At 45.0% G+C, this 26,423-nt stretch overlaps 1 protein-coding gene across 1 annotated transcript in view; it reads left to right on the top strand.

The window, feature by feature from the left end:
• The window catches only part of CA6 (carbonic anhydrase 6), a 54,232-nt gene that overhangs the window by 11,354 nt on the left and 16,455 nt on the right, over window positions 1–26,423 (top strand). Inside the window, exons 2-5 of the mRNA XM_075018079.1 lie at window positions 15,547–15,639; window positions 18,412–18,591; window positions 22,877–23,025; window positions 25,939–26,034. Of these exons, the coding sequence (XP_074874180.1) occupies window positions 15,547–15,639; window positions 18,412–18,591; window positions 22,877–23,025; window positions 25,939–26,034 (518 nt within the window). The remainder of the gene's footprint in view (window positions 1–15,546; window positions 15,640–18,411; window positions 18,592–22,876; window positions 23,026–25,938; window positions 26,035–26,423) is intronic.

The following is a 26,423-nucleotide window of genomic DNA, read 5'->3' as shown; positions in this document are numbered from 1 at the left end:
CGAAGCCAACTTTCACTTGTCTTGGCTGCCCTCAATATGACCCACATGATAGTATGAATATCCTGCTTCCACCTCTAGCAATGGCTGGTAGCAGAGAAGCGTGTTTCATTTAAGGCTACAACATAACTGTTATAATGTGCAAGTTCTCTCCTGACAATTGCTGACCTGTGGTCATGGTTATCATCTTTGACAAGACGTGTATGTACATTCCAGGATGCAAAGTACAGTTTATTTAGTCACTAATTTTCTCTTATGATGCAAAATTGGATATCTGACCAGTTGGTCTCAGTTAACCCCCAGGAGTCAACTGGAACAAGTGATATGTAGGGATTGTTTTTCTCTCCCCCTCTTCTTTCAAAAGAAGGTTTGCCTTGTCACCTGGGAAAGTTTGAGTGCTGCTATTGTTCCAGTTCAGCAGACAGACAACCATCACACCCAGATAGCCTGTGTGCAGGTTTGTTGCTAGATGCCTCCAGTGCTATCCTACACCTGGATCCAACATCAGTTGCCTATCGCCATTGGACTGTCTTCAACAGGAGGTAAATTGTTTGCATCAAGAGCTATACTTTCACATGAATGGATTCAGTGAGACTGGCTTGTGAGTTCCAATCCCATTCTTTCTTCTCATAGGGTGTGTCTACATTTGCATTCCTCTTTCGAAAGAGGTATGCAAATGAAGTAAACCAAAAATGTAAATATGTAAATTTGCATATTCTGCACCTAATTTGCATGTTCTAATTTTGAAAGCTTCTTTCAAAAGAAGAAAGCCAGTGTAGACACTGCTCTTTCAAAAGTAAACCCCATCTTCGAAAGAATCCTTCTTCCCTTTAAATAAAGGGAAGAAGGATTCTTTCGAAGATGGGTTTAACTTTCGAAAGAGGAGTGTCTACACTGGCTGTCTTCTTTCAAAAGAAGGCCTTTTGAAATTAGAATATGCAAACGAGGTGTTGAATATGCAAATTTACATCTCATTTGCATGCCCCTTTCAAAAGAGGGATGCAAGTGTAGACACACCCATACTGTTGTACACAGGCATAGGAACTGCAACATGTACTCACTCCCTTCAGTGCACAAGTCTGAGATCATAGTTTTCCTTCTCCTAGACTCGTGCCTAGAAAGGCTTAGTGAGCTCTCTTTGCCCTGATATGAAAGTCAGGGTTTTCTTCCTCCTAGGGGCTGTCAGTCTGTAGTGCCCCATTTCATATTATTCAGTGCAGTCCCTTGGGATCATTCCAGGCAGGGCTTCCTCAATCTGCCACTCTGAGGATGTGCCTCAAAGTCATAATAGTGAAGCAGGGGGGGTCCCATGTAGATGAACCCTCAGCAGAGGGTCCCTGACTCTGGAATAGGCTTCCCCATCAGTTTGATAGTATCCAGGCATGTTTCAGGGCATGAAGCAAAAGCTTTCCATTGCTTGAAGGCTAGCTAGTATTTTCATTCTCAGGGCCCTTCTGATTGCAGCAATTTGGCTCAGTGATTATAGCCCATTTCCTTAATGACTTAAGAGTTTGCGCGTTACTGAAGAAAAATTTTCGCACAACTATTGAAAGGGAGACAGCCGAGCTGTCTTTTATATTCAAATTCGGCACATTTAACGCATGGTTTGAACCGGGCTGGGAATTTTCTGAGTCACTATAGGGGCTCATTTGCATACTTGGCTTAATTTAATTCTTGACCTTCCCCCACCCACCTCTCCACTCCCTCATTTGCTCACCTTGATCGTTTTTTTCTGATGTGTCCTCCTTGATTACTGTTTTTGGTTCTCTGTGCCTTAAATATTGACTCTGTTCTGGTATGGCTGTGGTCTGAAGAAGTGAGTCTGTCCCACAAAAGCTCACCTAATAAATAATTTTGTTAGTCTTTAAAGTGCTACTTGACTGCTTTTTTGTTTTGGGCAAGTCAGTGCACAGTCCTACATCCCAGTTTATTCAGCTGTAGAACAGAGAGGAAAATGCTTGTTCACTTTTATAAAGTGCTTTGTTGTCTATGAATGGAAAGGGGTGCATAAATGCTAAGTGTTATGCTGAGGGAGGAGCTGGAGCATGACAAACTGTGAGGCTGAAGGAAATTCAGTTTTACATCTCTTGAGCAAATAAGTGTTGAAAGCCGTGGCTCTGCTAGCTGGTGGGTGTTTTGGACTTAAAGTATCCGTTTCTCGATCTTATGAGGTTGGTGGTCGTAGAGAAGCTGGCATTTAAAATTGCCACATACTTTTTCCAGTACTAACAGCTTCTCTGGCTAATATGGGTCTAATCCTAGACTCCTTCCACTCTGAACTTGTATTGAAATCAAGCAAGCTTTGAGTTGAGACTGAATGCAGGGGAGGACTATCATCATCTCCCACAAACTCATTAGCCAAGCCCTCCTTTTCTTGCGCTGACAAAACAAGCACTCAAAACCAGCTAATAGCACACAGGGAAGTGGGAGGTGATCATCTGTTTCTCCTCATACTGCCATGGTCCAAATCATGGTAATATAGAATCACACTTCATCCATCAGCACAAGGCCGGCAATGATAGCCACAGCACCAATTTTGTGTTACAGAGAGAAGCAGCAGCTGAAGATACTGGTAATACATTACTTAGAAAGGCAGCATGGGGCAGGGCTCAGTGTTTGGATTGCTGGCACTATTTCGGTGGCAGTATATGTTTTCCTTGGGTCAGCAGTTTAAAAAAAAAAACGGTGCTGTACAGCGCATATAGAAAAGATCAGAGCTGCTATTAAAAATGCCACTGCTCATTCTCTTTTTAAGTGGTATAGTTCTGAAATCAGACTGGCGGTGGTCTGACTGGTCCAGTTTTCTGGGGTAATCTGGATTTTGTTACTGATGAAAAATGAAACACACTACACACATTTGAAAAGTTCTGTTCTTTCTGAAAAATAAATTCACATAAATCCAGCCCTAGCCCCGTAGAACTCTTCCTCTAACTCTAGCAGCAATGATCCACATTTTCTTCTGAGAAAATCCTTTGGCATCAGAGCACCTCCTGGGTTTGTTTTGCATAGAAGTGTTGGGGTAAAGTCTGGGAAACAGAATCTCTCTTTGTTACTGGTACTGCACTGGGGATCTCCATGGCCCCATGACCACTCCAAGCCTCCAGAATTTAATCCTGTTACACAAGAAATAGTTGAAGCAATTCTGTCAAAAGCAACAAGACTACCTATGTCACCTTATAGTCCAACAAATAGTTGGGAGCATAAGCTTTTGTGGAGCATAAGCTTTCATCACATGCCTGAGAGTTCCTGAGGAGGGCTTAAACCCCACACTCATGCATCTAACAAAGCGGGTCTTTGCCCACGAAAGCTTATGCTCCAAAATATCTCTTAGTCTATAAGGTGCCACAGGACTTCGTGTTGCTTTTTAGATACGTTCTAACTTGGTTACCCCTCTGATACTAATCAGTACTGTTTCTTTTAATCAGCCCCTTTAAAAACAAAAGAGGATTTTACCTGCATTGAGGAATGAAACTGGCAATTTTTTTAAAACACAACCATGACTCTGAACAGAGCAGTCCACTTGCTGAGTCTTACAGGCTGCCACGATCTCATGGCCCCAGTGCTCAACTGTCTCACCAAGGTCCAACACCTGGCTTGTAGTCCACACTTCCAAAGCCTTAAGGAACCTGGGACTGGCACTAAGGGAGCGCTACGACTATACCCTTCCCTGACAGTTAATTCTCATTCTCAATCTAGGGAACTCAGGAGACAGAGGTTTTTCCATTCATGAATCTGAACCCCAGACCCAGCACAGATCAGAATAACCACAGACCTCAGCATCTCCAGAAGAAAGTCCAAACCCCACTTCTTCAACCCTGTGTTTTCATATTAAGGCTTGGTCTATACTAGGCAGGTAAGATGATTGCAGATACGCAGTTCTAGCTATGGCAATTGCGTAGCTAGAATCTAGCTATTTTCAATCAACTTACCCAGCTGTCCTCACTGAGGGAGAAACTCTCCTGTTGACTTCCCATCAATCTCCTTTATTCCTTACAATGGTGCCATGGTACATAGGTCAGCTGTCGATCCCAGATAGTTTGATTTTGCGCATGGGTTGATCTTCCCTGTAGTACAGAAAAGCCCTAACACTAGTGTGAACCAGAGGCACCAAGACCACTGACAAAGGAGAGTGAAGTCTGGTCTACCACCTTAGCGAAAAGGAAGGTAGCTTTTAGCTCATGCTGTAGCAGCACATGGCTTTCGTCCTTAAGATTGCAGGATCAAATCAATGCTCAATCCCTGCAGCATAGGAGGAAGAGAGAAAATAGATCTTTATATTTACGCCTATTGAATTTCTGCAAATATTGCATTGGGAGCCATAGTACTGTTACACAATTATATGCCTACTTTATCATTTGGCAAGGTGCTCAGATACCACAAGGATGGGCATGGTATACAACACAACTAGATCCATGTTGGAACTCGTTTGCAACAATAAAGGTATTAACTATAGATGTGTCCTAACCTAAGGATATAATCCAATTTCCTAGTAAGTTAAAATCATTTTTCTTCTAGAGGGTCTTTATAGACTGCCAGCCTAGTTATTCCCTTTGTTTTTATGGGCCATGATAAGTTTGCAGGTGGTTTGCATCTAATCCTTTATTCTGTGGTCATAACTGTACCATCTGAAAGGGCAATTCTGCTTCTACTTGTGTTTGAAATTTTTCTGCAGGAGGGTTAAGAATTGCTTTTCTGCCATGAAACGCCCAGTGGGATTACCTGTTGACTAGGATTCCAAAGCATGTAAGCACAAGATGACAACCTGCACAGGTCAGGACTTGTTAGCCAATTCATAATAGCCATTGCATAAACCCAACCTACATTCCAGGGTGTGGGCTTACAGCACCTTATATGCACATCCCGAGAGCTACAGCAGGGTGGGATTCTACTTAGGCCCTCAACACCTGAGGAGTGTGAATGACTGCATTACGGCTTACATATCCTCCACATCTACCATATCCAGGAGATCTCATTATATGCCGGCTTGCATTTGGTTGACAAGTTCCCACAGAAAGCAGAACAGCGGCATTCCTTGGGAGGCTTGCGTTCCAAGGCCAAGAATCCTTGTAATTAAGCTTTCTTGATGTTGTGGCATGGCCTAATGCTTCACTCCATATGGCTAGAACGTCTCTGGTCCAGAGAAATGCTGTAATGGAAGCAGCAGTGAGCGCCCTGATGTGCTGATTTCCTTCCTCTGACAACTTTGCAGACAGATATTTAAGGAGGAGACTTTAGAAAGGTAACGTTGCACATTACATGAATCTTGGTTGGTGGGCTTCTTTTAAAAACATTGAACGGACATAAGAGTCTTTCTTTCATTTATACAGAGTTGTCTGCCTGACTCTTGGTGCTGAATCTGTTGTGCTGTCATACTTTTTGCAGACATTGAGACACAGGCTTTAACATACTGAGATAATGAAGTGACTTAGCATGATGATTATTTTGGAATTCTTACTATCTGTGTTTTCCACTTCTTCCTTATCTCATCCCGTCCCTCATCCAACTGTAAGGACAGACAAGTACATGCATCCAAAAGCCTTCTCCAGCACCTAAATGCCAGACTGAAAGTTTCTGTGTAAGAGTAATTGCTGACCCAGAACAATCCAGTTATGCCGTGGGGGATGGATAATTATCAAGGCTGTAATTGAAGGTCCTATACAAAGTTTGCTCCTTGTAGCTGTAATGCTAACAGAGATAGCTGTGCTAGTCTATATACTATCAAAACAAAAAAAGCAGTCCAGTAGCATTTAAAGTCTAACAAAATAATGTATTAGGCGATGAGCTTTCGTGGGACAGACCCACTTCTTCAGATCATAGTCTGTTCTGGTATGGCTATGATCTGAAGAAGTGGGTCTGTCCCATGAAAGCTCATCACCTAAAATTATTTGTTAGTGTTTAAAGTGCTACTGGACTGCTTTTTTGTTTAGATAGACGTAATGCTGCTTCTCAGGCACCAAGATCATGAGCAGATATAAATACCTAGATAGTGTGGGGTATAGGTGTGCATGCTGTGGACCCATGTGGAAAGGTAGGCCAGAATCTGCTCTCAAGAAGCATCGTTACAAACTTTGTTACACTGCAGTGGCCTCCATCTGCCACCTGATCTCATTGAAAGTCCTGCATGTTGACTTGAGATCTTAACCTGACTTCAGTGGGCTTTGGATTACGTTGTTGGTGTGGAAGTCACTCTTCCCCACTGTTACTTAACCAACCAGCTGGGATGGGCCAAACAGCTTATAGATCTTGATAACTAGGCCAAAGATTGTGTGGATTGGGTTCCCCATCCAAGAGGTTCCCCTGGGGTTCATTTGATCAGATACATGGTATAACCAGAACTTGAAAATGAGACAGGCATTCAAATCACCGCTGACTTTAGTGGATGACAGTTTGGATTCTGACTGGTGTACATTCATACATAAATTATATGCAATACATCAGGCACCAGTCTGAAGACCCATGTATGTAAATCAACTGCTGTGTACATGGGCACCAATCTGTGTACTGTGAATCTCTCTCATAAAATATATATAATATCAATGCAAGTCACTCATTAGTCCTTGTAACTTAAAGTGGTCTAACATGCCTGGACTGAGAAAGGGATGGATGCACACCACCGCATGTACAATGGTATATCTGTTTTCAAACATCAGAAAAGGAGGTACCATTTATAAATACAGCCACACTGCAAAGAAGGCTGACAAAAATTAGTGCTCAGAATTAAAAAAGAAATTTCAAACCAAACACACCTGCATTGTAGAAGGTTTGAGGCAGGGGTGATGTGGAGTTGTAGGAAAGGGTCAGATGCACCCCCACATGTCCCCCGACCTCTTGCACTCATGGTCAGTGCCACCTTACTTCCAGTAGTAGTGGGCAGGCTACATCTGTTCAGGGAAAGAGCCGGATCACCCTGCCCTCACTAGAAGCTGTGCAACACTGCTGGAAGAGGAGGGAGGCAGGGGTGAAGTAAGGGTGAGGTTTGGGGTGGAGGAAGGCTTGTTCCAGCCCTTTCCTTGACTGAGGTGAGACATGTGGCCAGTCTGCCTCTCCCCCACCCCCGGGACTGTCCCTCACCAGTCACCATTGGTTTGAAGTGAAACCCGAGTCTTTTAATCCAGCCAATAACAAACTGCCAGGAACCGTTCCACCTGAAGGTCACAGCTGCTCATGCAAACTACAATGAGAGAAAACTCTTATGAAAGAAAATGAAGTAATCACATTTGTAGGTCTTATTATGCTGAATACTGTGCTGTGCCTTGCCGTAGATTCTTTTCCTAGCATTTAAACATTGGTACAGTTAGGACCAAGACGTCAAGACCAGGAACTGACTAGTCCAGTGGCTCCCAACTTGGGGTCCATGGACCCTTGAAGGTCCGTGAGGTATTGCAGAGGGGCCATGAAAAAAAGTGAAAGAAAAATGATAATAGAAAATAAGTTTAATAAATTACAAAGTTACAATTATTTTTGAGTTCTATATCTGCCAATCACTTTATTAATTGCTATCCCAAAAATGTATGCTGTGATTTCCTTTTTCATTGAAGTGTACATAGCAGCTAGAATTGGCTTTGATGGAGGTCCATGAACAGTTGGGAGAAGGGTTTGGGGGTCCACACTAGTGAAAAGGTTGGGAACCACAGGACTAGTTATTAAGAAAATGTGTTTGCAAGTTAATTCATAAAACCAAGTAGGACAATTAATCTGCAGTAATCTAATTAATAGTTCACCTATTGCTTTGGTGAGTAGTTAGAAAAGCACCAGACTGATAGGACTGCACAGAAAAATCTACCCATGGAACGAACAGCAAAAATACAACTTTTTGCCTGCACCCCACCAATCTCAAGCTTAATCGGAGAGAATCATGTTTTACTTTCCCACCTCCCCACACAGCTCTCTGGCCCAAGGCAGACTTTGGTCTCTCTGTCTGGATTTCTGGCAAGACAGCCCACTAGAACCGGGCTAGAAACCACCAGCTCATTTCACAGAGGCTCTTCCCTGACCAGAAGGTTTGACTGCAATATCTCTGGACACCTTACTTAGTCAAAGCTACCTTGAGTAATAACCATATTGAAATTGCTCCAGCTGGGAGGGTGTGTACTCAAGGTTCTGGCCCTTTGAGTCATGCCTGCTGCGGCAGCTTCTCGGCTGCTGTTGCTAAAGTTAGCTTGGGTGTGCCATCATGTCTCCAGACTGCAAACACACTGTTAGCGTTCCCTGTAAGATGAAAACTTCTACGAGATGATACATTCCTGATGGGTAAGAGGGATAGTAGCAGCTTCAGGGTCTGAAACCAGAACCTGACCTGAGTTCTTTTGCTGCCTGGAATGCAAGCAGCATCCAGAATGAAGCTAAATTTAATCCATTGTACAGTGTCAGCCAAGGGCAGGGAGGGGAAGAGGGAGATGAAAATAAGGAAGGACTCTCAGCAAGTGTCTGGAGGCCAAGGCTGAAAGGTGAAGGTCTGATTTTATACTGACCTTTGTGGAGCTGGAGTCTCTACAAGTGCCTCCCTGGGCAAGCAGCCTGCCTTTGTACCAAAAGCTTGCCAAGAACATTTCTGCCTAAGATACCAGGACCTAGAATTTGCCACTGACTATACTCACATGCTGAGATGCCTCCAAGCACAGACCTGCCAGCTCCAAACACCTCAGCTGTGGCCATGCTGGACCAAAACTTCTAAATGGCCATTTTGAAGATTACTAATAAGGTGCTGAATATTCAATTCAGCACCTCATTAGCATTAGGACACTTCCAGCCACGGCACTTAGAAAGAGCCGCTTTCGAATGCTTGTGGCTTGGCGTGGATACACGGGGGTCCTTTTCGAAATCCCCTTCTTCCCATTAAATGAAGGGAAGAAGTAATCTTTTGAAGATGGGGTTTACATTCGAAAGAGGAGCATCTGTACTGTTTTCCTTCTTTTGAAAGATGCTCTTTCAAAATATGCAAATGAGATGTCAAATATGCACCTCATTTGCATACATCTTTCAAAAGAGGAATTCAAGTGTAGACACACCCTAGGTGTTTGAATCTGAGGTTTGCCATGGGGTTACCCAAACAAAGACCCCAGCTCTGAATTCCTCATTACTTTGGGTCCAAACTGTGCCATCTCTCATTAGATGCATCATCAGTCTGTGATATCCTCTAACGGGGGAACAAAGTCCACCCTCGCAGGGACTGGCTCTTACGAGCTAATCATTCTTTTTCCATCTCTAGCTACTCGGTTGCTGTAACAGGTCATACCACTGGTCTGTTAAGTCTGAGGGCTTGTCTATACTTACTTGGAGATCAACCCAGTCAGGGTGTATCTTCCAGAGTTTGATTTTGTGCACCTGGTAGAGACATATGAAATTGAAATATCTGAGGACAGCAGCCAACTCGGGTACCCTTCGCTAGTGTAAGGAGTAAAGGAGGTCGACTGGAGAAACTCTCCTGTTGTCCTTCCTCAGTGAAGAGAGCCAGGTAAGTCAGCTGATTCTAGCTACCTAATTGCTGTAGCTAGAACTGCATATCTGCAATCAACTTACCTGCCGAGTATAGACCAAACCTAATATTCTGCAAGTAGAGGCCAGTACCTGATGATCCAGAGAAGGTCAGAAGATGCGCTTGTTCTCAGTGCAATGCTTTACAGAGGCTGAAGTTCTGGACCATGATTATGCTGAGCATGTACACTTATGAAAGGTTTTAAGATCTATCTTCAAACCAAAACTGGCATTTATTGAGCTGGAGGAGTCTGGAGTGATATTTAGGGCATAATTTCTTTCCACCCACCACTGTATAGAGTGACTCATTTTCTTTAGAGCCAAGAAGACAGACTGAACAGGACTAGTGAAGTCACTTGAGACTCTGAACAGACCCGGCCCTAACACAGTGGGGGTGTATCTACATATGCAGACAGACCATTCTAGCTGAGATGTTCCGGTTTGTGATGCAACTGGCAGGGCTGACAAGAGACTTTTTGTCACAACCTGGGAGAAATTGGGTCTGGGCCTCCTGGAAGAGGCAGGGTCTCAGACAGAAGGGTGAGAGTGGGGCTTTAAAGGGTCCAGGGATCCATCCAATGCAGCTACTAAGGGCAGTGACCAGGAGCACTAGGCCCTTTTAAACTGTCAGATCCCAGAACCAGAACCCCCTTACTTTCTTACCTACCTCCCCCATGGGTGGCCCTGCACACCACCAGTTGGTATAACTACAGGCTGCATGTGGGCTGCAAGGCCATTACTAGCTCTTTGAGCTGTCAAAGGCATGTGTGAAATTCACTCTGCAGGGTAAATCAGATTCATAAAATCACAGGGTGTAAGTTTGTAGAGGAGCACCATTAGACACAAATTATGCCTTGCCCATTTACACCAAATGAGAATGTAACCTGTACTCAGCACTAGGCAGGGCAAAGGTGCCTGAGGCCATCCAAGCTGTCTCCTGCCACTGAGGAATTGTTCTTTACATACCGTATTGTTTCTAATACTAGTGGAAGAAATGGGTGCTGCGATTTACTCTGAGAGATGTACAGAGCACATAGATCGGATAAAAAGGATGACACAGTCAAGAGATTTTTTTCCCTTCCTTCCCCTTATTAGGTACCAGAATTTGCCCCTGGAATCAGTACATAAGAATGGTCATACTGAGTCAGACCAAAGGTCCATCTAGCTCACTATACTGTCTTCTGACAGTAGCCAATGCCAGATGTCCCAGAGAGAATGACCAGAACAGGTGATGGTCCAATGATCCTCTCCTATACTTGATTTTAGCCTCTGACAAGCACAGGCTAGGGACACCATTCCTACCAGTAGCCATGAGTTTATCTAGTTTTTTTTGAACCCTGTGAAGTTCGGGACTTTAATGCCATCCTCTGGCAAGGAGTTCCGCAGGTTGACTGTGTGAAGAAAAACTTCATTTTGTTTATTTTAGACTTGCTACCTATTAATTTCATTTGGTGATCCCTAGTTCTTATGTTACAGAACAAGTCAATAACTTTTCCTTATTCACTCTCTCTGTATCTGTCATTATTTTACAGACCTCCATCATGCCCCACCTTAGTCTTTTCTTTTCTAAGCTAAGTCCCAGTCTTTTTAATTTCTCTTCATATGGCACCCATTCCAAACCCCAATAATGTTTGTTCCTCTTTTCTGAAACTTTTCTAGTGCTACTATATACACTTTTGAGAAAAGGCGATCACACCTGTATAGGGTATTTAAGATGTAGGTGTACCATGGATTTATACAGAGGCAATAAGATATTCTTATTCTCTCTATTTTTTTTAAATGATTCCTACCATTCTGTTTGCTTTTTTGACTGCTGGAGTACATTGTGGATAGCTCTCTGAAAACATCCACTCAATGATGCAAAAGCTCTCTCAAGTGGTTATAGCCAAATTAGTCCCTATCATTTTGTATGTATAGTTGGGATTATTTTTCCCCCCCAATGTGCATTACTTTGCATTTATCAACATTAAAATTCATTTGCCATTTTGTTCCCCAGTCACCTAATTTTGTGAAATCCTTTTGAAGCTCTTCACAGTCTACTTTCTTTTTAACTATCTTTAGCAGGTTAGTATCAGCAGCTAACTTTACCACCTTACTGTTCTATGTCCACTGGATCCCCTTGTCCACATGCATGTTGACCCCTCAGAGCATTCTAGCTGTTTAATACAGCATAATTTCCCTTTACACAGGGTGACCGACCTTCCTGTATTGGGTGGGAGAGTCATGTATTTGGGATGCCAAAAAGGCATCCTGACTTTTTTTTTTTAAAAGGGATGAATTGTCCTATATTTAGACCGCACTTTCCCCTGGGCTCTGGGCCAGGAGCTGCCCCGGCCGCCGTTTCCCTGGGGTTGGTGCGGGAGGGCAGGGAGCTCCGGCTCTCTGGGGCTTGGTGCAGCTGAGAGGAGCTGCCCCTCGTCCTGATAGCTCCCTGTCCCGTATTTGGGACAGAGAGATGTAGTCGCCCTACATTTACAGAAACCAGACTGACTTTTTCCAAAAAAAGTTATGTTTCTCTACGTGTCTGATGAGTCTATTCTTTACTATAGTTTCAACTAATTTGCCTGCTACTGATGTTAGACTTACTGGTCTGTAATTGCCAGGATCACCTCTAGAGCCTTTTTAAAAAAATATATTGGCGTCACATTAGATTTCTTCCAGTCATCATGTCCAGAAGATGATTTGAAGGACTACTTACAAACCACACAGTTAGTAGTTCAGCAATTCCACATCTGAGTTCTTTCAGAACTCTTGGACGAATGCCATCTGGTCCCAATGACTTGTTACTGGTAAGTTTATCAATTTATTCCAAAACCTCCTCTAACGACACCTCAACCTGGGACAGTTCCTCACATTTCTCACCTAAAACCAAACTCAACATTTTCAAAAGGGGTTGCTAATTTTGATTGTTGAGCCTGAGATACTGAGAGCTTGTCTATGCTACTGCAGGCTGTTGACCTAAGTTATGCAACTTCAGCTGCATGAATAACATGACTGAAATCAACATGCTTAGATCTCCTTATCTTAGTAACTTCACCACCCTCAGTTGACAGCTGATGCTCTCCCATCAACTCCACTTACCAAGGAAGCTGCTAGGATTGTTGGGCCCCTAGGCAAGATGGAGTCGGGGAGGCAGCTCCACATTCCTGAAAGGGGAGGGGCCTTGGGCAGACAGGCCGGCCCACAGCACTACCTAGAACACACAGCTCCAGCTCTCAGAGTCAGACAGAGTGCACGGCATGGGACTCTGGAGGGCTTCACCTGGCACTCCGGCTGCAGTTCTAAAGGGCCCAGGGCTCTGGCCTCTGCCACTACTGCATAGAAATGCTTGACCCTGGGGCAACCGTCCCTTTGCCCCCTGCCCCACACTGGTGGGCCTGCCACTTACTCTTCTGTTTTGGTGGTGTACTCAAAGCCAAATCTAAGTGACATCCACAGTTCCTATACCTGTTTTTTGCTATAGCTTTCTTAGATCGTCATTGTAAGACAGTGCAGCATCACTGAAACTAGCAGAGACTACACTGCATCTGACTTTGTCATGACCCAGGTCTCTGCCCATGAAAGCTTATGCTCCAAAATATCTGTTAGTCTATAAAGTGCCCCAGGACTTCTCCTTTTAGAGACAGCTCAGTTGGAGGAACTGGGGATTTTATTGACAGGATCTCTCTGTCCATTACCATAGTATTTAAGTGCCTCCCATTTAAAAGCCCTGGCAATACCAAACTACTTAGTGTGCGTTTCTTTTTTGGGGTTAGAACTTGCATCTATACTAGGTCTGGGTCTACACTGCACAGCTTTCCTGGCAGATCCATGCTAATAAGCAGCCTCAAAATTGCAAATGGCTGCTCATTAGCATGGTCCCATGGCTCATTAGCATAGCCACACAAGAGCTAGGTCTTGGCAGAGAGGGGTGGCGGCAGTAAAGAGGCCATGTGGAAGTGCCCCTGCCAGCAAAAAGCCCCTCTGTTGCCAGACCCTTATTCCTGAAAAAAATAATGAGTCTCTTCATTAGTATGGGTCTGCCGGGAAAGCTGCGCTGTGTAGACCCGGCCTATATGTGATAAACTGACCCCTGCTGCCCAAAAGACAGTACTGAAGACATATCCACAAGGATTGATTTCTGGAGCAGCTAAGCATCTGCAGAGCCTGCTGATTTCAGCTAGAGTCCTAGGTGGCCGTCAGCGCAGCATGTCTCAGGTTCGGCTGTACAAAAATGTGACTTCCCACAATTAGAGACCCCTTTTGGCCTAAGCTGCTTATTTGTCCTTGGACACGGCTCCACATAACATGAATTCACCGCAACTCCGCTAAACCTGGCAGCAGCATAAGCTTGCAATAGGGTTCATTTCAAAGCTTCTATATAGCCCCTAGGGAGCTGATCAATAAAGAACAGGCTAGGGAAACAGATTGCCCTCAAATAACATCCATGTTCAAAGCAAGCCAGGCTGGGTGAGAGAAAGAAAGCTTTGCAAAAGTGCCATTTAGTCTAGTGTCTTGTGCTCCAGGGTGGTCCTGCGTGCAATTCTGAAGCATAAACCGGTACAAACCACTGAAATTTCTCCCTCAGCTAATTTCAAGGACTATTTACCCACCTGGATACACAAGGATTATGAAATGCATTGCAGGGCATGTTGGATTAGTTCAGTCCTTACACTGTTCAGTGAAACTCAGAAGAAATTACTTTTATAGCGAGAGGTGGGGAAATACACATCTGATTGAGTAACTCAATAGTATCGTTGTTCCCAAACTTTAAACACATGCTGTCTGCAACAGAGAAGCAGGAAGGCCTGTGAAAATTAACTGTTCATGGAGAAGCAATAAGATTAAAAACAAAACAGCAATTCCAAGTCTTCAGCATGATGCAAAGCTCCACAAAGCCAAATTTAAGCCACAGCTGCAATTCCCATACTTGTATTTGCTGTAGCTTTCTTAAGACACCACTGTACCATTACTGAAACTAGCAGAGACAGCAGGGGCAGAAGCACTGGAGATTTTATGGACATGCTCTATTTTGTCCATTACCTTAGTATCTAAGCACCTTCTGGTTAAAACCCATGGCAACAGCAAAGTACATAGTGGACATTTCTACCCTTTGGGGTTAAAACTCTGCATATAGGAGGCACTTTGGTTTAAAGGTATTTGTGGCGGGGGTTTATTAGACAGAAAGGTGTCCAAGTTGCCAAGATTGTTGTTAAAATATTAGTATAGTCTAATGACTAGGATTGCAGCGCAGCAGACATGAGACCTGGGGGTCTCGTCTATTTTCAGCTCTGCTCCTGATTTGCTGTGTGACCTTGGGCAAGTCATATGAGCCAAGATTTTAAAAGGTAGGAATGAATTAGACACCCCACTGGGATTTTCAAAAGCATTTTTGTGCCCAAATCCCACATATTTTAATGGGAAAAATCCAGCCCTGCTGGTGGGAGTTGAGCATCTATTGGTTTTGTTGATTTCAAATATAGCTGTGGATACTCAGAACTAGTGCTTCCTGTAAACTGAGTGCTTGGGCAGCCATCTGGGAGAGATTCACTCAGCCAATTAACAGAGCACCCGCAGCTGACAGCATGTGTTTATTGGTGGTGCACATCTGCGCATGCCTTGCTGTGCATAACATTTATTCTGCACCTGGATGGAAACAATTAAAGGGAACACTGCCTCACACCTCTGAGAATTACTCCCTTAACACCTTTCTGCCTGAGATTCTTCATCTGTGAAATGGAGCTGTTTTGAGCTCTGCAGTGAAAGAATGCCAAATAGTAATATTTGCCTGGTGCTGCAAATATTTCCAGACAGGAAAAGCGGACAGAAAAGTATAAAGCACATCAAAATGTGATCTCAAGGGCATCAGAGTAACCTTCTGTGTCAGTAGAACTGACAGCCTCTGTTAGAGGATCAATAAAATGCTTTTAGCATTTGTAGCTGACAGCCCATGTAAAATAGCCCTGGTTGTGGGGGTGTATTGTTTCGGCAGGGAGAGGAGAAGGGTGGGACAGACACCAGACATGGTGTAAACTGTTACTTACACTTTCTAGGCTTGTCAGAGAAATGCATTTCCCAGCTTGGTTCTGATTTCAGACACTGCCAGAGCCATGAGGATTCCAACCACCTTGCTGCACCTGTTCCTTGTCCATCTCAGCACCTCTCATGTAACCCACTGGACATACAAAGGTAACCCATGCTAGAAAGAATCCACTGTTGCTTAAAGACTGCTGGCTCCACCAGGCTACTTAAGACGGGTAAAGTTTGGCTTTCCAGCTTGCCTATTTAGAAGAAAAAATCCAATGTGGCAGCCAATTTATTTCACTTTATTGATGATCATGTATCTTAAACCTGGTCCTTTTCAATGTCAGGCTTCTTCTTCCCTGTGTCTGATTGGAACACTTTGTCAGACAGAATAATAGGTGGCAAACAATGAGGGAAAAAAAACCCAAAACCTTTAGAATAAAAGCTGGCCTTTTTCTGATCCTGGGAAGAAAAGAGGAGTTTCCCTGTAGAGTCCACTTCTCCTGATTTTACTTTCGCACCCAGTGGAACATGGCTACAGAGACCAGGGCTGCTTGTTTGAATATTTGTCCTTATGTGAAACTTTGCTTAGTTCTTAGCTGTTTTCAGGGGGGTCTGATTCAGAATCTGTTGAAGTCAGTGGGAGTCTTTGCATTGGTTTCAGTGGGCTTTAAAGCAGGCTGTGCTAGTGGGGGAACTAAAGATGATTATTTTTTTATTATTGCAATTAGCACAATGGATTGTCTCCAACAATTATCTTAGCAATCTTTTCACCAACACTTCCCAAACTTCTGTGCAATTACCTCATTGGTGCAGGTCTGGGAATTAAACATGCTACCTGCAAAAACAGACATCCCCACAAAGCAACATGAAGGAAATAATGTCCCAGCTGTTGAAACAGGTTTATAATGATGCAGTGATGATAAATAGGAAAACATGGGACAGATGCTAAAATAGTTTTGAACCATTACACTCCTTTTAAAAAAAGCCAGACCATTGCTCTGTACTGCTGCAGTATCAACTCCCGGTGAGAGATTTCAACAGCTGAAGGCTTTACCATCTCTCTCTAGTATTCTGAAATTCTGACTCAAATAGATCAATCTTCTGTAAATGGCAAAGGGAACATCTGAAAAAGGAAGAAAGGATTTCCATATTGATTCTAAACCAGAGCACTGACAGAAGAGCCATCAACTCCTGACTACAACAGTGCAAAGAGAACAAAGAGCCTTAAAGTGGTGCTTAATTGTTTGGATGGCACTGGGGCTAGGAGGGAGGAGGTGTTAAATACTTTGATTGAATTGAAGCAGGAAGTTTATTGGTTTATTAAAGGAAGGAATGTTAGGTGGTGATTTAGACCAGATGAGTGGTGAACCACAGCTCCTGAGTTCCACTTCCACATCTGTGACTGATGCACAAGCATGACAAGGCTCATGCCTCAGTTTACCCATGAGTAACAAGGAATTCGTACTACTTGCCTACCCTGAAGAGTGTCAGTGGTGCCGAACTAAGAGTCCCAGCCCCAGGGGAGCATGAGCAATTATCAGGGGGATCCACCTAGTAGGGCTAGCATTAGACTTACTGGGGCCCAAGGCAGAAAGCCAAAGGCCCATCCCATGGGGTTAAAGCCCAGGGCCCTACTCCTCAGGCTGAGCAATTTAGCTTGTGGGGCCCCAGATGACGGCCCTGCTTACTACGCTCTAAAGTCTACTGTGGTCTATCCTGCTTTTTAATTTGCTGAAAAACTGTTGTTGTGGCCAATGGCACAGCTCTGTGCCCTGAAAAAGGTGGGACCAAGGGCAGCTAGTTGCTCTCAGACATGCTCCCCTCATGCCCCCAGACACAAGCAGCTAGAGCAGTGCTCTTGCTGGCACTTCAAATGGGCCCAGAGGTCCAGCTGCTGCAGCTGCTAAAGCAGCAGCCATGGTGGCTAGAGCTCCAGGCCAACTTTGAAATGCCAGGCCTGCGGAGCAACTGCCCCTTTCCCCAGGCCCACTGCCATCAGTGGGCCTGGTTGTGATGCAGGAAGGCTGTGGAGTATTTATAGCAGGATGCAATTAGGGGAGGGCTCAGAAAGAAAAAGGTTGAAAATCCCTGGCATGTGGCTTAATCAGTGAGCATAAACAGGCTTGTGAGCCTCCAATGAAAGGTGGAATTGGAAGTGCCAATTCTTATTGGCAAGGCATGGACCAGTGAGTTTCTTAGCAGAGCGGGTGAAGGGACCAAAGAAGTACCACAGAGCAATCCAGGGGAGAGAGTCTGGAAAACATGCAAGAGCTTGAATTTAATATTTAACCCTTTTCTATTCCGTTTCCTTGATAGTGCCTGTGTAACCTGTGTGTGATTCACTGTCCCATGTCATGGCACCTAGACCACAACACAGAGAAAGAAAAAGAATGTGTGTCCTCTACAGCCTACGCTAAGAAACACCTGTTTTTTAGCTCAAACTGTAAAGGTACCTATCTGACACTCCACAGGTCCCAGCCTGCCTGTGGGCAGTTACACCTATATAGGAAAAACTAAAAAAAAAAAAAAAAAGGCAGAGAATTTGCTGACAGCCCTTTGTGGAGCCTCACTGCCAAGGCAACCGTCCCAGCGCTGTTCAGCTTTCATTGCATAAGAACAGAGACTGCACTGTTTTTTGGCAACCAGAACAGATATAAGCACCATGGTCTGTACAAACCCCACTTGTATTTCAGTACAGGTTCAGCCTCCAATCACGAGGAGAGGTGGGCTGTTTTGGGTTTTTCTGCCTGGTGATGCAGCAGCAAAGATGCAGATTTTCAAACCAGGGAAGATCAATCAGCATTTGAGCCAGGCTGTTCCTGGCCTTACTTCAATTGCAGAGGGAGGCTTTGCTGCTGAGCAAGGAACTCATCCCCAGCAGCACTCATGGCACGTTGTGAGACCCTGCTCTGCTTCTGCTTGGTCTTGCTGCAGGGGAGCTGGATGAAGAGCACAGGGGAAAGCACTTTGCAGCCTGCGCTGGCAAGCACCAGTCTCCCATTGACATTCAGAAGCAGAAAGTGAGATACAACCCACATCTGATGCGGCTGGAGCTGACTGGTTACGATGGACCCTTGGAGGGGAACTTCACAATGACCAACAATGGGCACTCAGGTAAGCAGCAGGGGCTTGTCTAAAGACCTTCCCTGCCCCAAAGAGGACAACGAAAAGGGCTGTGACATCTGATGATCTCAGGAGGTGGCTGTCAGTGTCCCCTCTTTTTTCCCCATCCAAGGGTGGAATAAGTTTTATGACATGCACCAAGGCATGTGTGAATGTGCGCCACTGTGGGTGCTCTGTCAGTCAGCTGGGTGGCACCTGAATCTCTTGTGGGCAGCCACTCAAGTGCTCAGCTTACAGGGGACATTAATGACAGATCACTTCCTCAATACAGCAAGCAGGGCCTGGGGCATCTCTCCTTCCAAAGCCCTGGACAGCTGACAATATGTCTAACTCTAGCCAGAGGCTGTGACAGTACTTGTAAATTGGCCTAGGGATTTTTCTCACGGACCAACCTAGCCAGTCACTATAGACCAGTGTTGCTCCCCTGGACTCCGCAGCAAAACTCCTAGAGCCTTTGGCCTGGTCCCAAGAGGTGCTGGGCTCCCACCACCCTCATGGGGCACACTGAGAATTGAGTCACATCAAGTAGGAAGCAGTAGGCTCTATGCCAGGTGTCAATGCAAAGTGTGGAATTTCCCCCTGTGCGTGCTGAATACATTCACCCCCATCCCAGTCTGTTCCCCTACAAGGAAGGATGCAACAGGCAGGCATAGCTGTAGGAAGAGATCTTTACCCAGTGTGCATAGATGCCGGCATTACCGAGAACGTTCCTTGCCTTCCAATTGCTGAAGTCCAGGTGTCACTCCTAACTAAGTCCTCCTATAAACTGACTGTTTTGCCAGTCCCTAGCACACTGATATCTGCAGCAGCAGAGGGCCCTCACCACAAGTGTTCCCTCTAATATTTCCATCCAGGGTGGAATAAATTTTGTTATGTGCACCAAGGCATGTGTGGACATGTACCACCAGCAGAAACACATCCTGCCTGCTGTGGACACTCTGTTCATCAGTCAGGCAGCACCTGAATCTCTGCTGGGTGGCCGTGCCTGTGCTCAGCTTGCAGGGAACGCTGCTCAGGACCTTGCACAACTGGGACGAACATTTGTGATGTGTTCATGAGGAAAAGACAGAAAATGCCCCGCTCAGGGATATCTTCATTAGTTGGGATCACCCTCATCATACCCTGTTCCACCTGAAAACAGTAACTAGGGCCTGGACCACATCCCCTTATGTTTCAAATGATGCTTGCTGAAGAGGATGGATTCATTATTATAATATTGTCTGTGGGCGCAGAAGACCACCTCTCTCCCCAGTTGCACATTGGCAGAGCACAACTGTAGGAATGCCGTTCATCACACATTCCCTGGTATAGTCCTTGGCATCTTGCCCTGGCCAGTCACCCCATTATTTGCCCATTACATCCCACATCCACTTTGTGGTAGGCTATGTAGCATGTGTGTACCATGAATTAGCCGTTGGCAGCAGCCTGACTCCTGCCAGTGAGGGAAGAGCTCTCTCTCCCCGACCCCTGCTTTTTGAGCAGCTACTGTCAGAGAGTTATTCAGTGCACGTAAGTGCAAGAAACAGACTGACATGAGGGGAATGCTTTTTGCAGACAGAAAGCCTCCTTTCAGACAAGGTCTTTTTTTCTAGCTCCTGTCCCAAGCACACTTGTTTCAGAATTGTCATTTCATCTCTTCATTTTGCTGGGTTGCCGAAGCAACCTGTCAGCAACATACAGTCAAAAGAAAGCAGAGTAGCCGTGCCAGGGTATGTCTTTAATATCTGGAAGAATGACCCGGTCAGGGCCGATCTTCTGGGGTTTGCTTTTGCGTGCCGAGTAGGGACATGCGAAGTCAAACTCTCTGGAGTCAACAGTTGACCTCTGTATTCCTCAAACTCATGAGACGTAAGGGAGGTCAAACGGGAGATTTTCTCCCGTTGACCTCCCTCTGTGAGGACTGCCAGGTAAGTAGATTTTAGATAAGTTGATTCCAGCTACACAAGTGTCATAGCTGGAATTGAGTATCTACAGTCGATTTTGAGGTCCAGTGTTGACATGACACATGGCTGTAGTGTCACAACAAAAACCACAGCAGTCTTGTAGCACCTTAAAGACTACCAATTACCTGGGGGGAGGGGGCCAGGCATAGGGCAACAGCAAGGGTCAGGGCCCCCCCCCCAGCTATCTTGGACAGACTTCAGACTCTTTCAGACAAAGAGCTAATGGGCACAAAGCAGACATCAAAACACTCCTGATCCACAAACCGGTTAGTGTCCATTTTAATGGAGGGGGCCCTTCTGTTAATGACTTAACATTCCACTCTCTGATTTGCTCACCTTGATCATCTTTTTCTGATTTGTCCTCCTTGCTTACTGTTTTTGGTTCTCTGTGTCTTAAATATTGAGTCTGTTCTGGTCTGAAGAAGTGGGTCTGTCCCGCGAAAGCTCACCTAATAAACTATTCTGCTAGTCTTTAAAGTGTGACTTGACTGCTTTTTGTTTTTGGCTCTCTATGTCTTAAATAGACAGTCTGTTCTGGTCTGGCTGTGGTCTGAAGAAGTAGGTCTATAAGCTCACCTTATAAATTATTTTGTTAGTCTTTAAAGTGCGACTTGACTGCTTTTTGTTTCGATAGTATATAGACTAGCACAGCTCCCTCTCTGTTACTATGGTGGTGGGAGCTGCAGTAGCTCAGCAGCCTGCTCCACTCCACCCCTCTGCCGTTGGCTTCTCCACAGCAGTCACACGCTGAGTACCATGGGGGAGCCCCACCCTTGCTGCCACTCTGGCCCAGGTCATCCCCCAGTTTGTAATACTTGGGAGAGGAGACTCCAAAAAGAGGGTGGGGCTGAGGTAGGATGTTCCAGAGCCCGTGGCAGGTGGGGAATTTGCTCTAGGTCCTATGTGTGGGGTTGCCACAGGCCACTTGTTCTCGTGGGATGGCTCTGTCTGTAGGGTCCCTCACTGCTCCATATGTACAGGGAGAGATGCAGGAGAGGGACATGAGTGGTGAAACATATCATCTCCCGAGAGTAACTGCTCTAATTGTGGGGGGCGGGGTTCAGAGGGATATTTAAAGAGTGGGGTCCCAGTAAGAGGGAGGGCCAGAGCTGACCAGGTCGATTCAGCAAGGTGGAAATGGCCCAGTATCAACAGTACTTATCACAAGAGGAAAAAACAAGTCAGATTAGACAGGGGGATGTGAGCCTTTGTCAGCATCTAATGGGGAGATAGCATCCAGAGCAGAGAAACTGCCTTTGTACACTGTGAGCCACTCCCAGTCTGTTTAATCCATGGTTAATGGAGTCAAATCTGCTACTCAGGGGACCCAGAAAAAGTGACTGGCACTGGTGGACTGGTCAGTTTCCCAGCTCGCCGAGTGGCAGGCAGCTAGGAGCCAGGCACCAGCTCCCCACCACTCAAGAGTCATGTTAACCTGAGATACATGTAACTCGAGTGTATAGGGCAGGGTTTTTCCTCTGTTTGAAATGGTGCATCCTTTCCTTTCCTTTCCATCTATGGCTGGTAAGGGGTCTGTTCACCTCATTGTACTACTCCTACTCCCAGCTCTTGGGAGGTTTCAGCTGCCAGCAAGTTATTAGAGCCATCTGCTCTCGTTCTCCCTGCACTCACTGGATCTAACTTACCGTCACTGAACATTGCCTGCATGGAAGTGAGGAGACTCACATGACCACCCTTGGAAGATGCCACTTGCGACATATACTTGCTTAACCCTCTCTTTTCCCATTGCAAAGTATTGGGGAGACTGTCAGGCCCACGTGGACATCTTCATGCTGGGCATGGCCCCATTCAGTGGGCTGAAGTTTGTGGATGCAGCCCCACATGCAGATCCCCGCTCTCTCCCACTCATCTGATGCGCAACACTGATTATCTGACAAACTGTTTTGCTTTAGAAGAAGAGTTTCATAGAGCTTGGGCAGCAGCATCCCCCACCAGAAGATGCATTCATTAAATCAGATAAACCCACCATACAAACCATCGTGACTCAATGCACACTTAGCGCCAGAACACACCAGCGTTCACTGTGGATGACCTTGCAAGTACCCACAATAGAGCACAGGCCCCAGATCAGGAAAGAACTTAAGCACCTGCCTAACTCAAAGTATTGGAGATCTTATTGTCTTCACTGGAAGTTCTCACATGCTTTCCTAAACAGAGGCTAAAGGAGCTTATCTCATGAGCAAGAACAGGCCCATTGACTTATTTGAGCTACTCTCCACGCTAAGCTTTATGTACTGGATTTAGCATTTGCAGCATCAGGACCTGCAGCATCAATGCATGTTAATTTTGTCTCATCTTCTCCTGTCTTACAGTCCAAATTGATTTGCCACCCACCATGCACATCACCAAAGGGCTTCCAAGCATCTTCACGGCAGTCCAGATGAACCTGCACTGGGGGGGGCTGGACCTGGAGACCAGTGGCTCTGAACACACCATAGATGGAATGAGATACATGGCAGAGGTACCCACTGACAGGGAGACATGCATCCTTGGGGAGGGAGGGGCTGCTGTCTTCTCCCCCATGGGGAAGAAAAGGGGCAGGAAAATCCCATGTTAAAAGAAAGCCTCTTGTCTCCAACAGCTCCCTGTGAATTGCTTTAAACACAGAGGGCAGTCCGAGTTACATTGCACCACATTTATAGCAATGCCATTAAAGTCCAAGAGCCTGATTTGCCACTGCCTTGGGCAGACATTTCCCCTTGGTAGAGGAGAACGCAAAGGGGAGGTAAAATGCTATCACTGATGTGAGCAACAGAAAGATTACGCTAGGAGAATATTTACACACATCCTGTCCAGATGGCTACAACAAGGTCCAAGGAGATAGAAAATTAAGACCCCACATTTCACAACCAGGAGCAAAGTTTGGGGTGTGCTTTAATTTTGACCAGATTCAAATTAGTGTTCCCTCTAATTTTTTCCCATCCAGGCAGAAAAATGTTAGCTGCCAATTGATGCACATAATAGCTTTGAGTTTGATTAGGCTGTTAGGTTGCTGTCTTAGAAAAGAAAGGGGGCTTATTAGAAGAAGATACGGCAAGAATGAAGAGCGAGAAACCTGAAAAGTGTCTGGTACCCCACTAGCCAAGGCTCTTTCATGGTGCTTGGAAATAAGACTCTTTGTAGGTCTACGCTAGATCTTACAGTTGACTGCAGATATAATCAGTTCTAGCCACACAATTGTCAAAACAAAAAGCAGTCAAGTGGCATTTTAAAGACTAGCAAAATAATTAGGTGAGCTTTTGTGGGACAGACCCACTTCTTTAGGCCATAGCCATACCAGAACAGACTCAAAATTTAAGGCACAGAAAACCAAGAACAGTAATCAAGGAGGACAAATCAGGACAAAAAAAAAAAAAAAAGATCAAGGTGAGCAAATCAGAGAGTGGAGGGGTGGGGGAGGAAGGTCAAGAATTAGGTTAGGCCAAGTATGCAGACGAGCCCCTGTAGTGACTCAAAGTTCACATCCCGGTTCAAACCACGTGTTAATGTGCCAAATTTGAATATAAAAGCCAGCTTGGCTGCTTCTCTTTGAATAGTGGTGCGAGAGTTTTTTTTCCAGTAACACACATACCTTTAGGTCATTAATAGAATGCCCCATTCCATTAAAATGTTGACTAACTGGTTTGTGGATCTGAAGTGTTTTGACGTCTCTTTTGTGCCCATTGACCCTTTGTCTAAGGGAGTTAGAAGTCTGTCCAATATACAAAGCATCTGGGCATTGTTGGCACATGATGGTATATATGATGTTAGTAGAGGAGCATGAGAAAGTGCCCGTGATTCTGTGAGTAACCTGGTTAGGTCCAGTGACGGTATTTCCAGAGAAGATATGTGGACAAAGCTGGCAGCGGGCTTTGCTGCAGGGAAAGGTTCCAGGACTGGTATTCCTGGGATAGAGACTGTGGCTGTTAGTGAGGATCCTCATGAGGTTAGGAGGTTGTCTGTAGGACAGACCAGGCATGTCACCCAGGGCCTTCTGGAGTGTAGCATCCTGATTAAGACTAGGTTGTAGGCCTTTAATAATTCATTGCAGTTGTCTGAGTTGGGGGCTGTAGGTGATGACCAGTGGTGTTCTGTTCTTGGCTTTTTTGGGCCGATCTTGGAGTAGCTAGTTTCTGGGTATTCATCTGGCCCTGTCGATTTGTATTATTTTTTTTTTTTTTTTTTTTTTTTTTTATTAAACTTCTCCTGGTGGGTAATTCAGGTTTATGAATATTTGGTAAAGATCTTGTCGTTTTTGGTCTCTGTCAGTTGGATCAGAGCAAGTGCGATTGTATTTAAGAGCTTGACTGTAAACAATGGGTCTAGTTATGTGTGCAGGATGGAAGCTAGAAGCACGTAGGTAAGTATAGCGATCAGTAGGTTTTCAGTACAGTGTGGTATTGATCAGGCCATCCTTGATTAGTACTGTAATGTCCAGGAAATGTATCTCTTGCATGTTGTAATCGAGGCATAAGTTGATGGTGGGGTGTAGATTGTTAAAGTCTCTGTGGAATTCTTCTAGAGTCTCTGTACCATGGGTCCAAATCATAAAGATGTCATCAATGTATCTTAAGTAGAGGAGGGGTAATAGGTGACAAGAGCTGAGGAATTGTTGTTCCAGGTCAGCCGTAAATATATTAGCATATTGTGGGGCCATGCGGGTGCCCAAAGCAGTTACACTAATCTGGAGGTATAAATTGTCCCCAAATCAGAAATAATTGTGTGCGTAAACTCTGATTTGCTCACTTTGATCACTTTTTTCCCCGATTTGTCCTCCTTGATTACTGTTTTTAGTTCTCTGTGCCTTACATATTGAGTCTGTTCTGGTCTGGCTATGGTCTGAAGAAGTGGGTCTGTCCCACGAAAGCTCACCTAATAAATTATTTTGCTAGTCTTTAAAGTGCTACTTGACTGCTTTTTGTTTTGATAGTGTATAGACTAGCACAGCTCCCTCTCTGTTACCACACAATTGTGTTTCTCTTGTCAACCTCCCTTATGCCTTGCAACAGTGTGGAGTTCAGAGGTTGACTGCCAGCCCCAGGGAGACTGATTTTGCATGTCTTTATCCTATATCTGATACACTAGCCACTTCAGGCTACCGTGCTGCTCCAACTGGGATTCTGCAGTTAGAACTAAACAGGCCTTCAGTAACGCAGGTGCATCACAAACATTTAGGACCAAACTCTGCCAGCACAACTGCGTGAGTGTTATTGAGTCCCCAAATATTTCCCTATACCCATGTTGCTGGGTCTTGTTTGACTGCCTTAAGGTCTGCAGGACCAGCAGACAGGTGAAGGGATAGCCAGTGCTCAATCTGATATATTCAGTCAAGACTGGAATCAAACAAACCCACCAGCCTCCAACTTTCAGGCTGATTGTGTCTTATTTCCCACAGCTGCACATTGTCCATTACAACTCTGGCAACTACTCCAGTTTTGAAGAAGCAAAAGACAAGCTGAATGGGCTTGCAGTGCTTGCTTTCCTCTATGTGGTAAGTTACAACTCTAAGCAAAAGGCAAGAAGCTGGTGAGTGGGTACAGGACACTACTATTAAGTTTACTGCAGTTGTAGAGGATCCAACCGCAGTGTATTGTGCTGGAATTGTAGGCAGAGACTAGCTTGCAGGCTAGAGGGCTCTGATTGACTCAATCTGGAAAGAACTAGCTTAAAACAAGGAGGAGAGTTGTGCTTCTCTGACTCAGCGAGCAGCCTGGTTTTTCTTTTCATATATTGGTGGTTGGGTTGTTCTGAATGCTAAGTAATAAACCAGTGTGAGATTAAAACCTGCCAATAGGAGTATTTATGTTTCTATCTGAACACAACCAAGAACAGAGCCCCAGCAGCAAAGGCACTGTTAGAACACATAGTAAGAGACAGCAC

Source organism: Carettochelys insculpta, chromosome 23, assembly GCF_033958435.1.
Source record: "Carettochelys insculpta isolate YL-2023 chromosome 23, ASM3395843v1, whole genome shotgun sequence".
Classification (NCBI taxonomy): domain Eukaryota; kingdom Metazoa; phylum Chordata; order Testudines; family Carettochelyidae; genus Carettochelys; species Carettochelys insculpta.
Note: the sequence above shows the minus strand (reverse complement) of the source record. Positions and strands in the feature narration are given on the sequence as shown.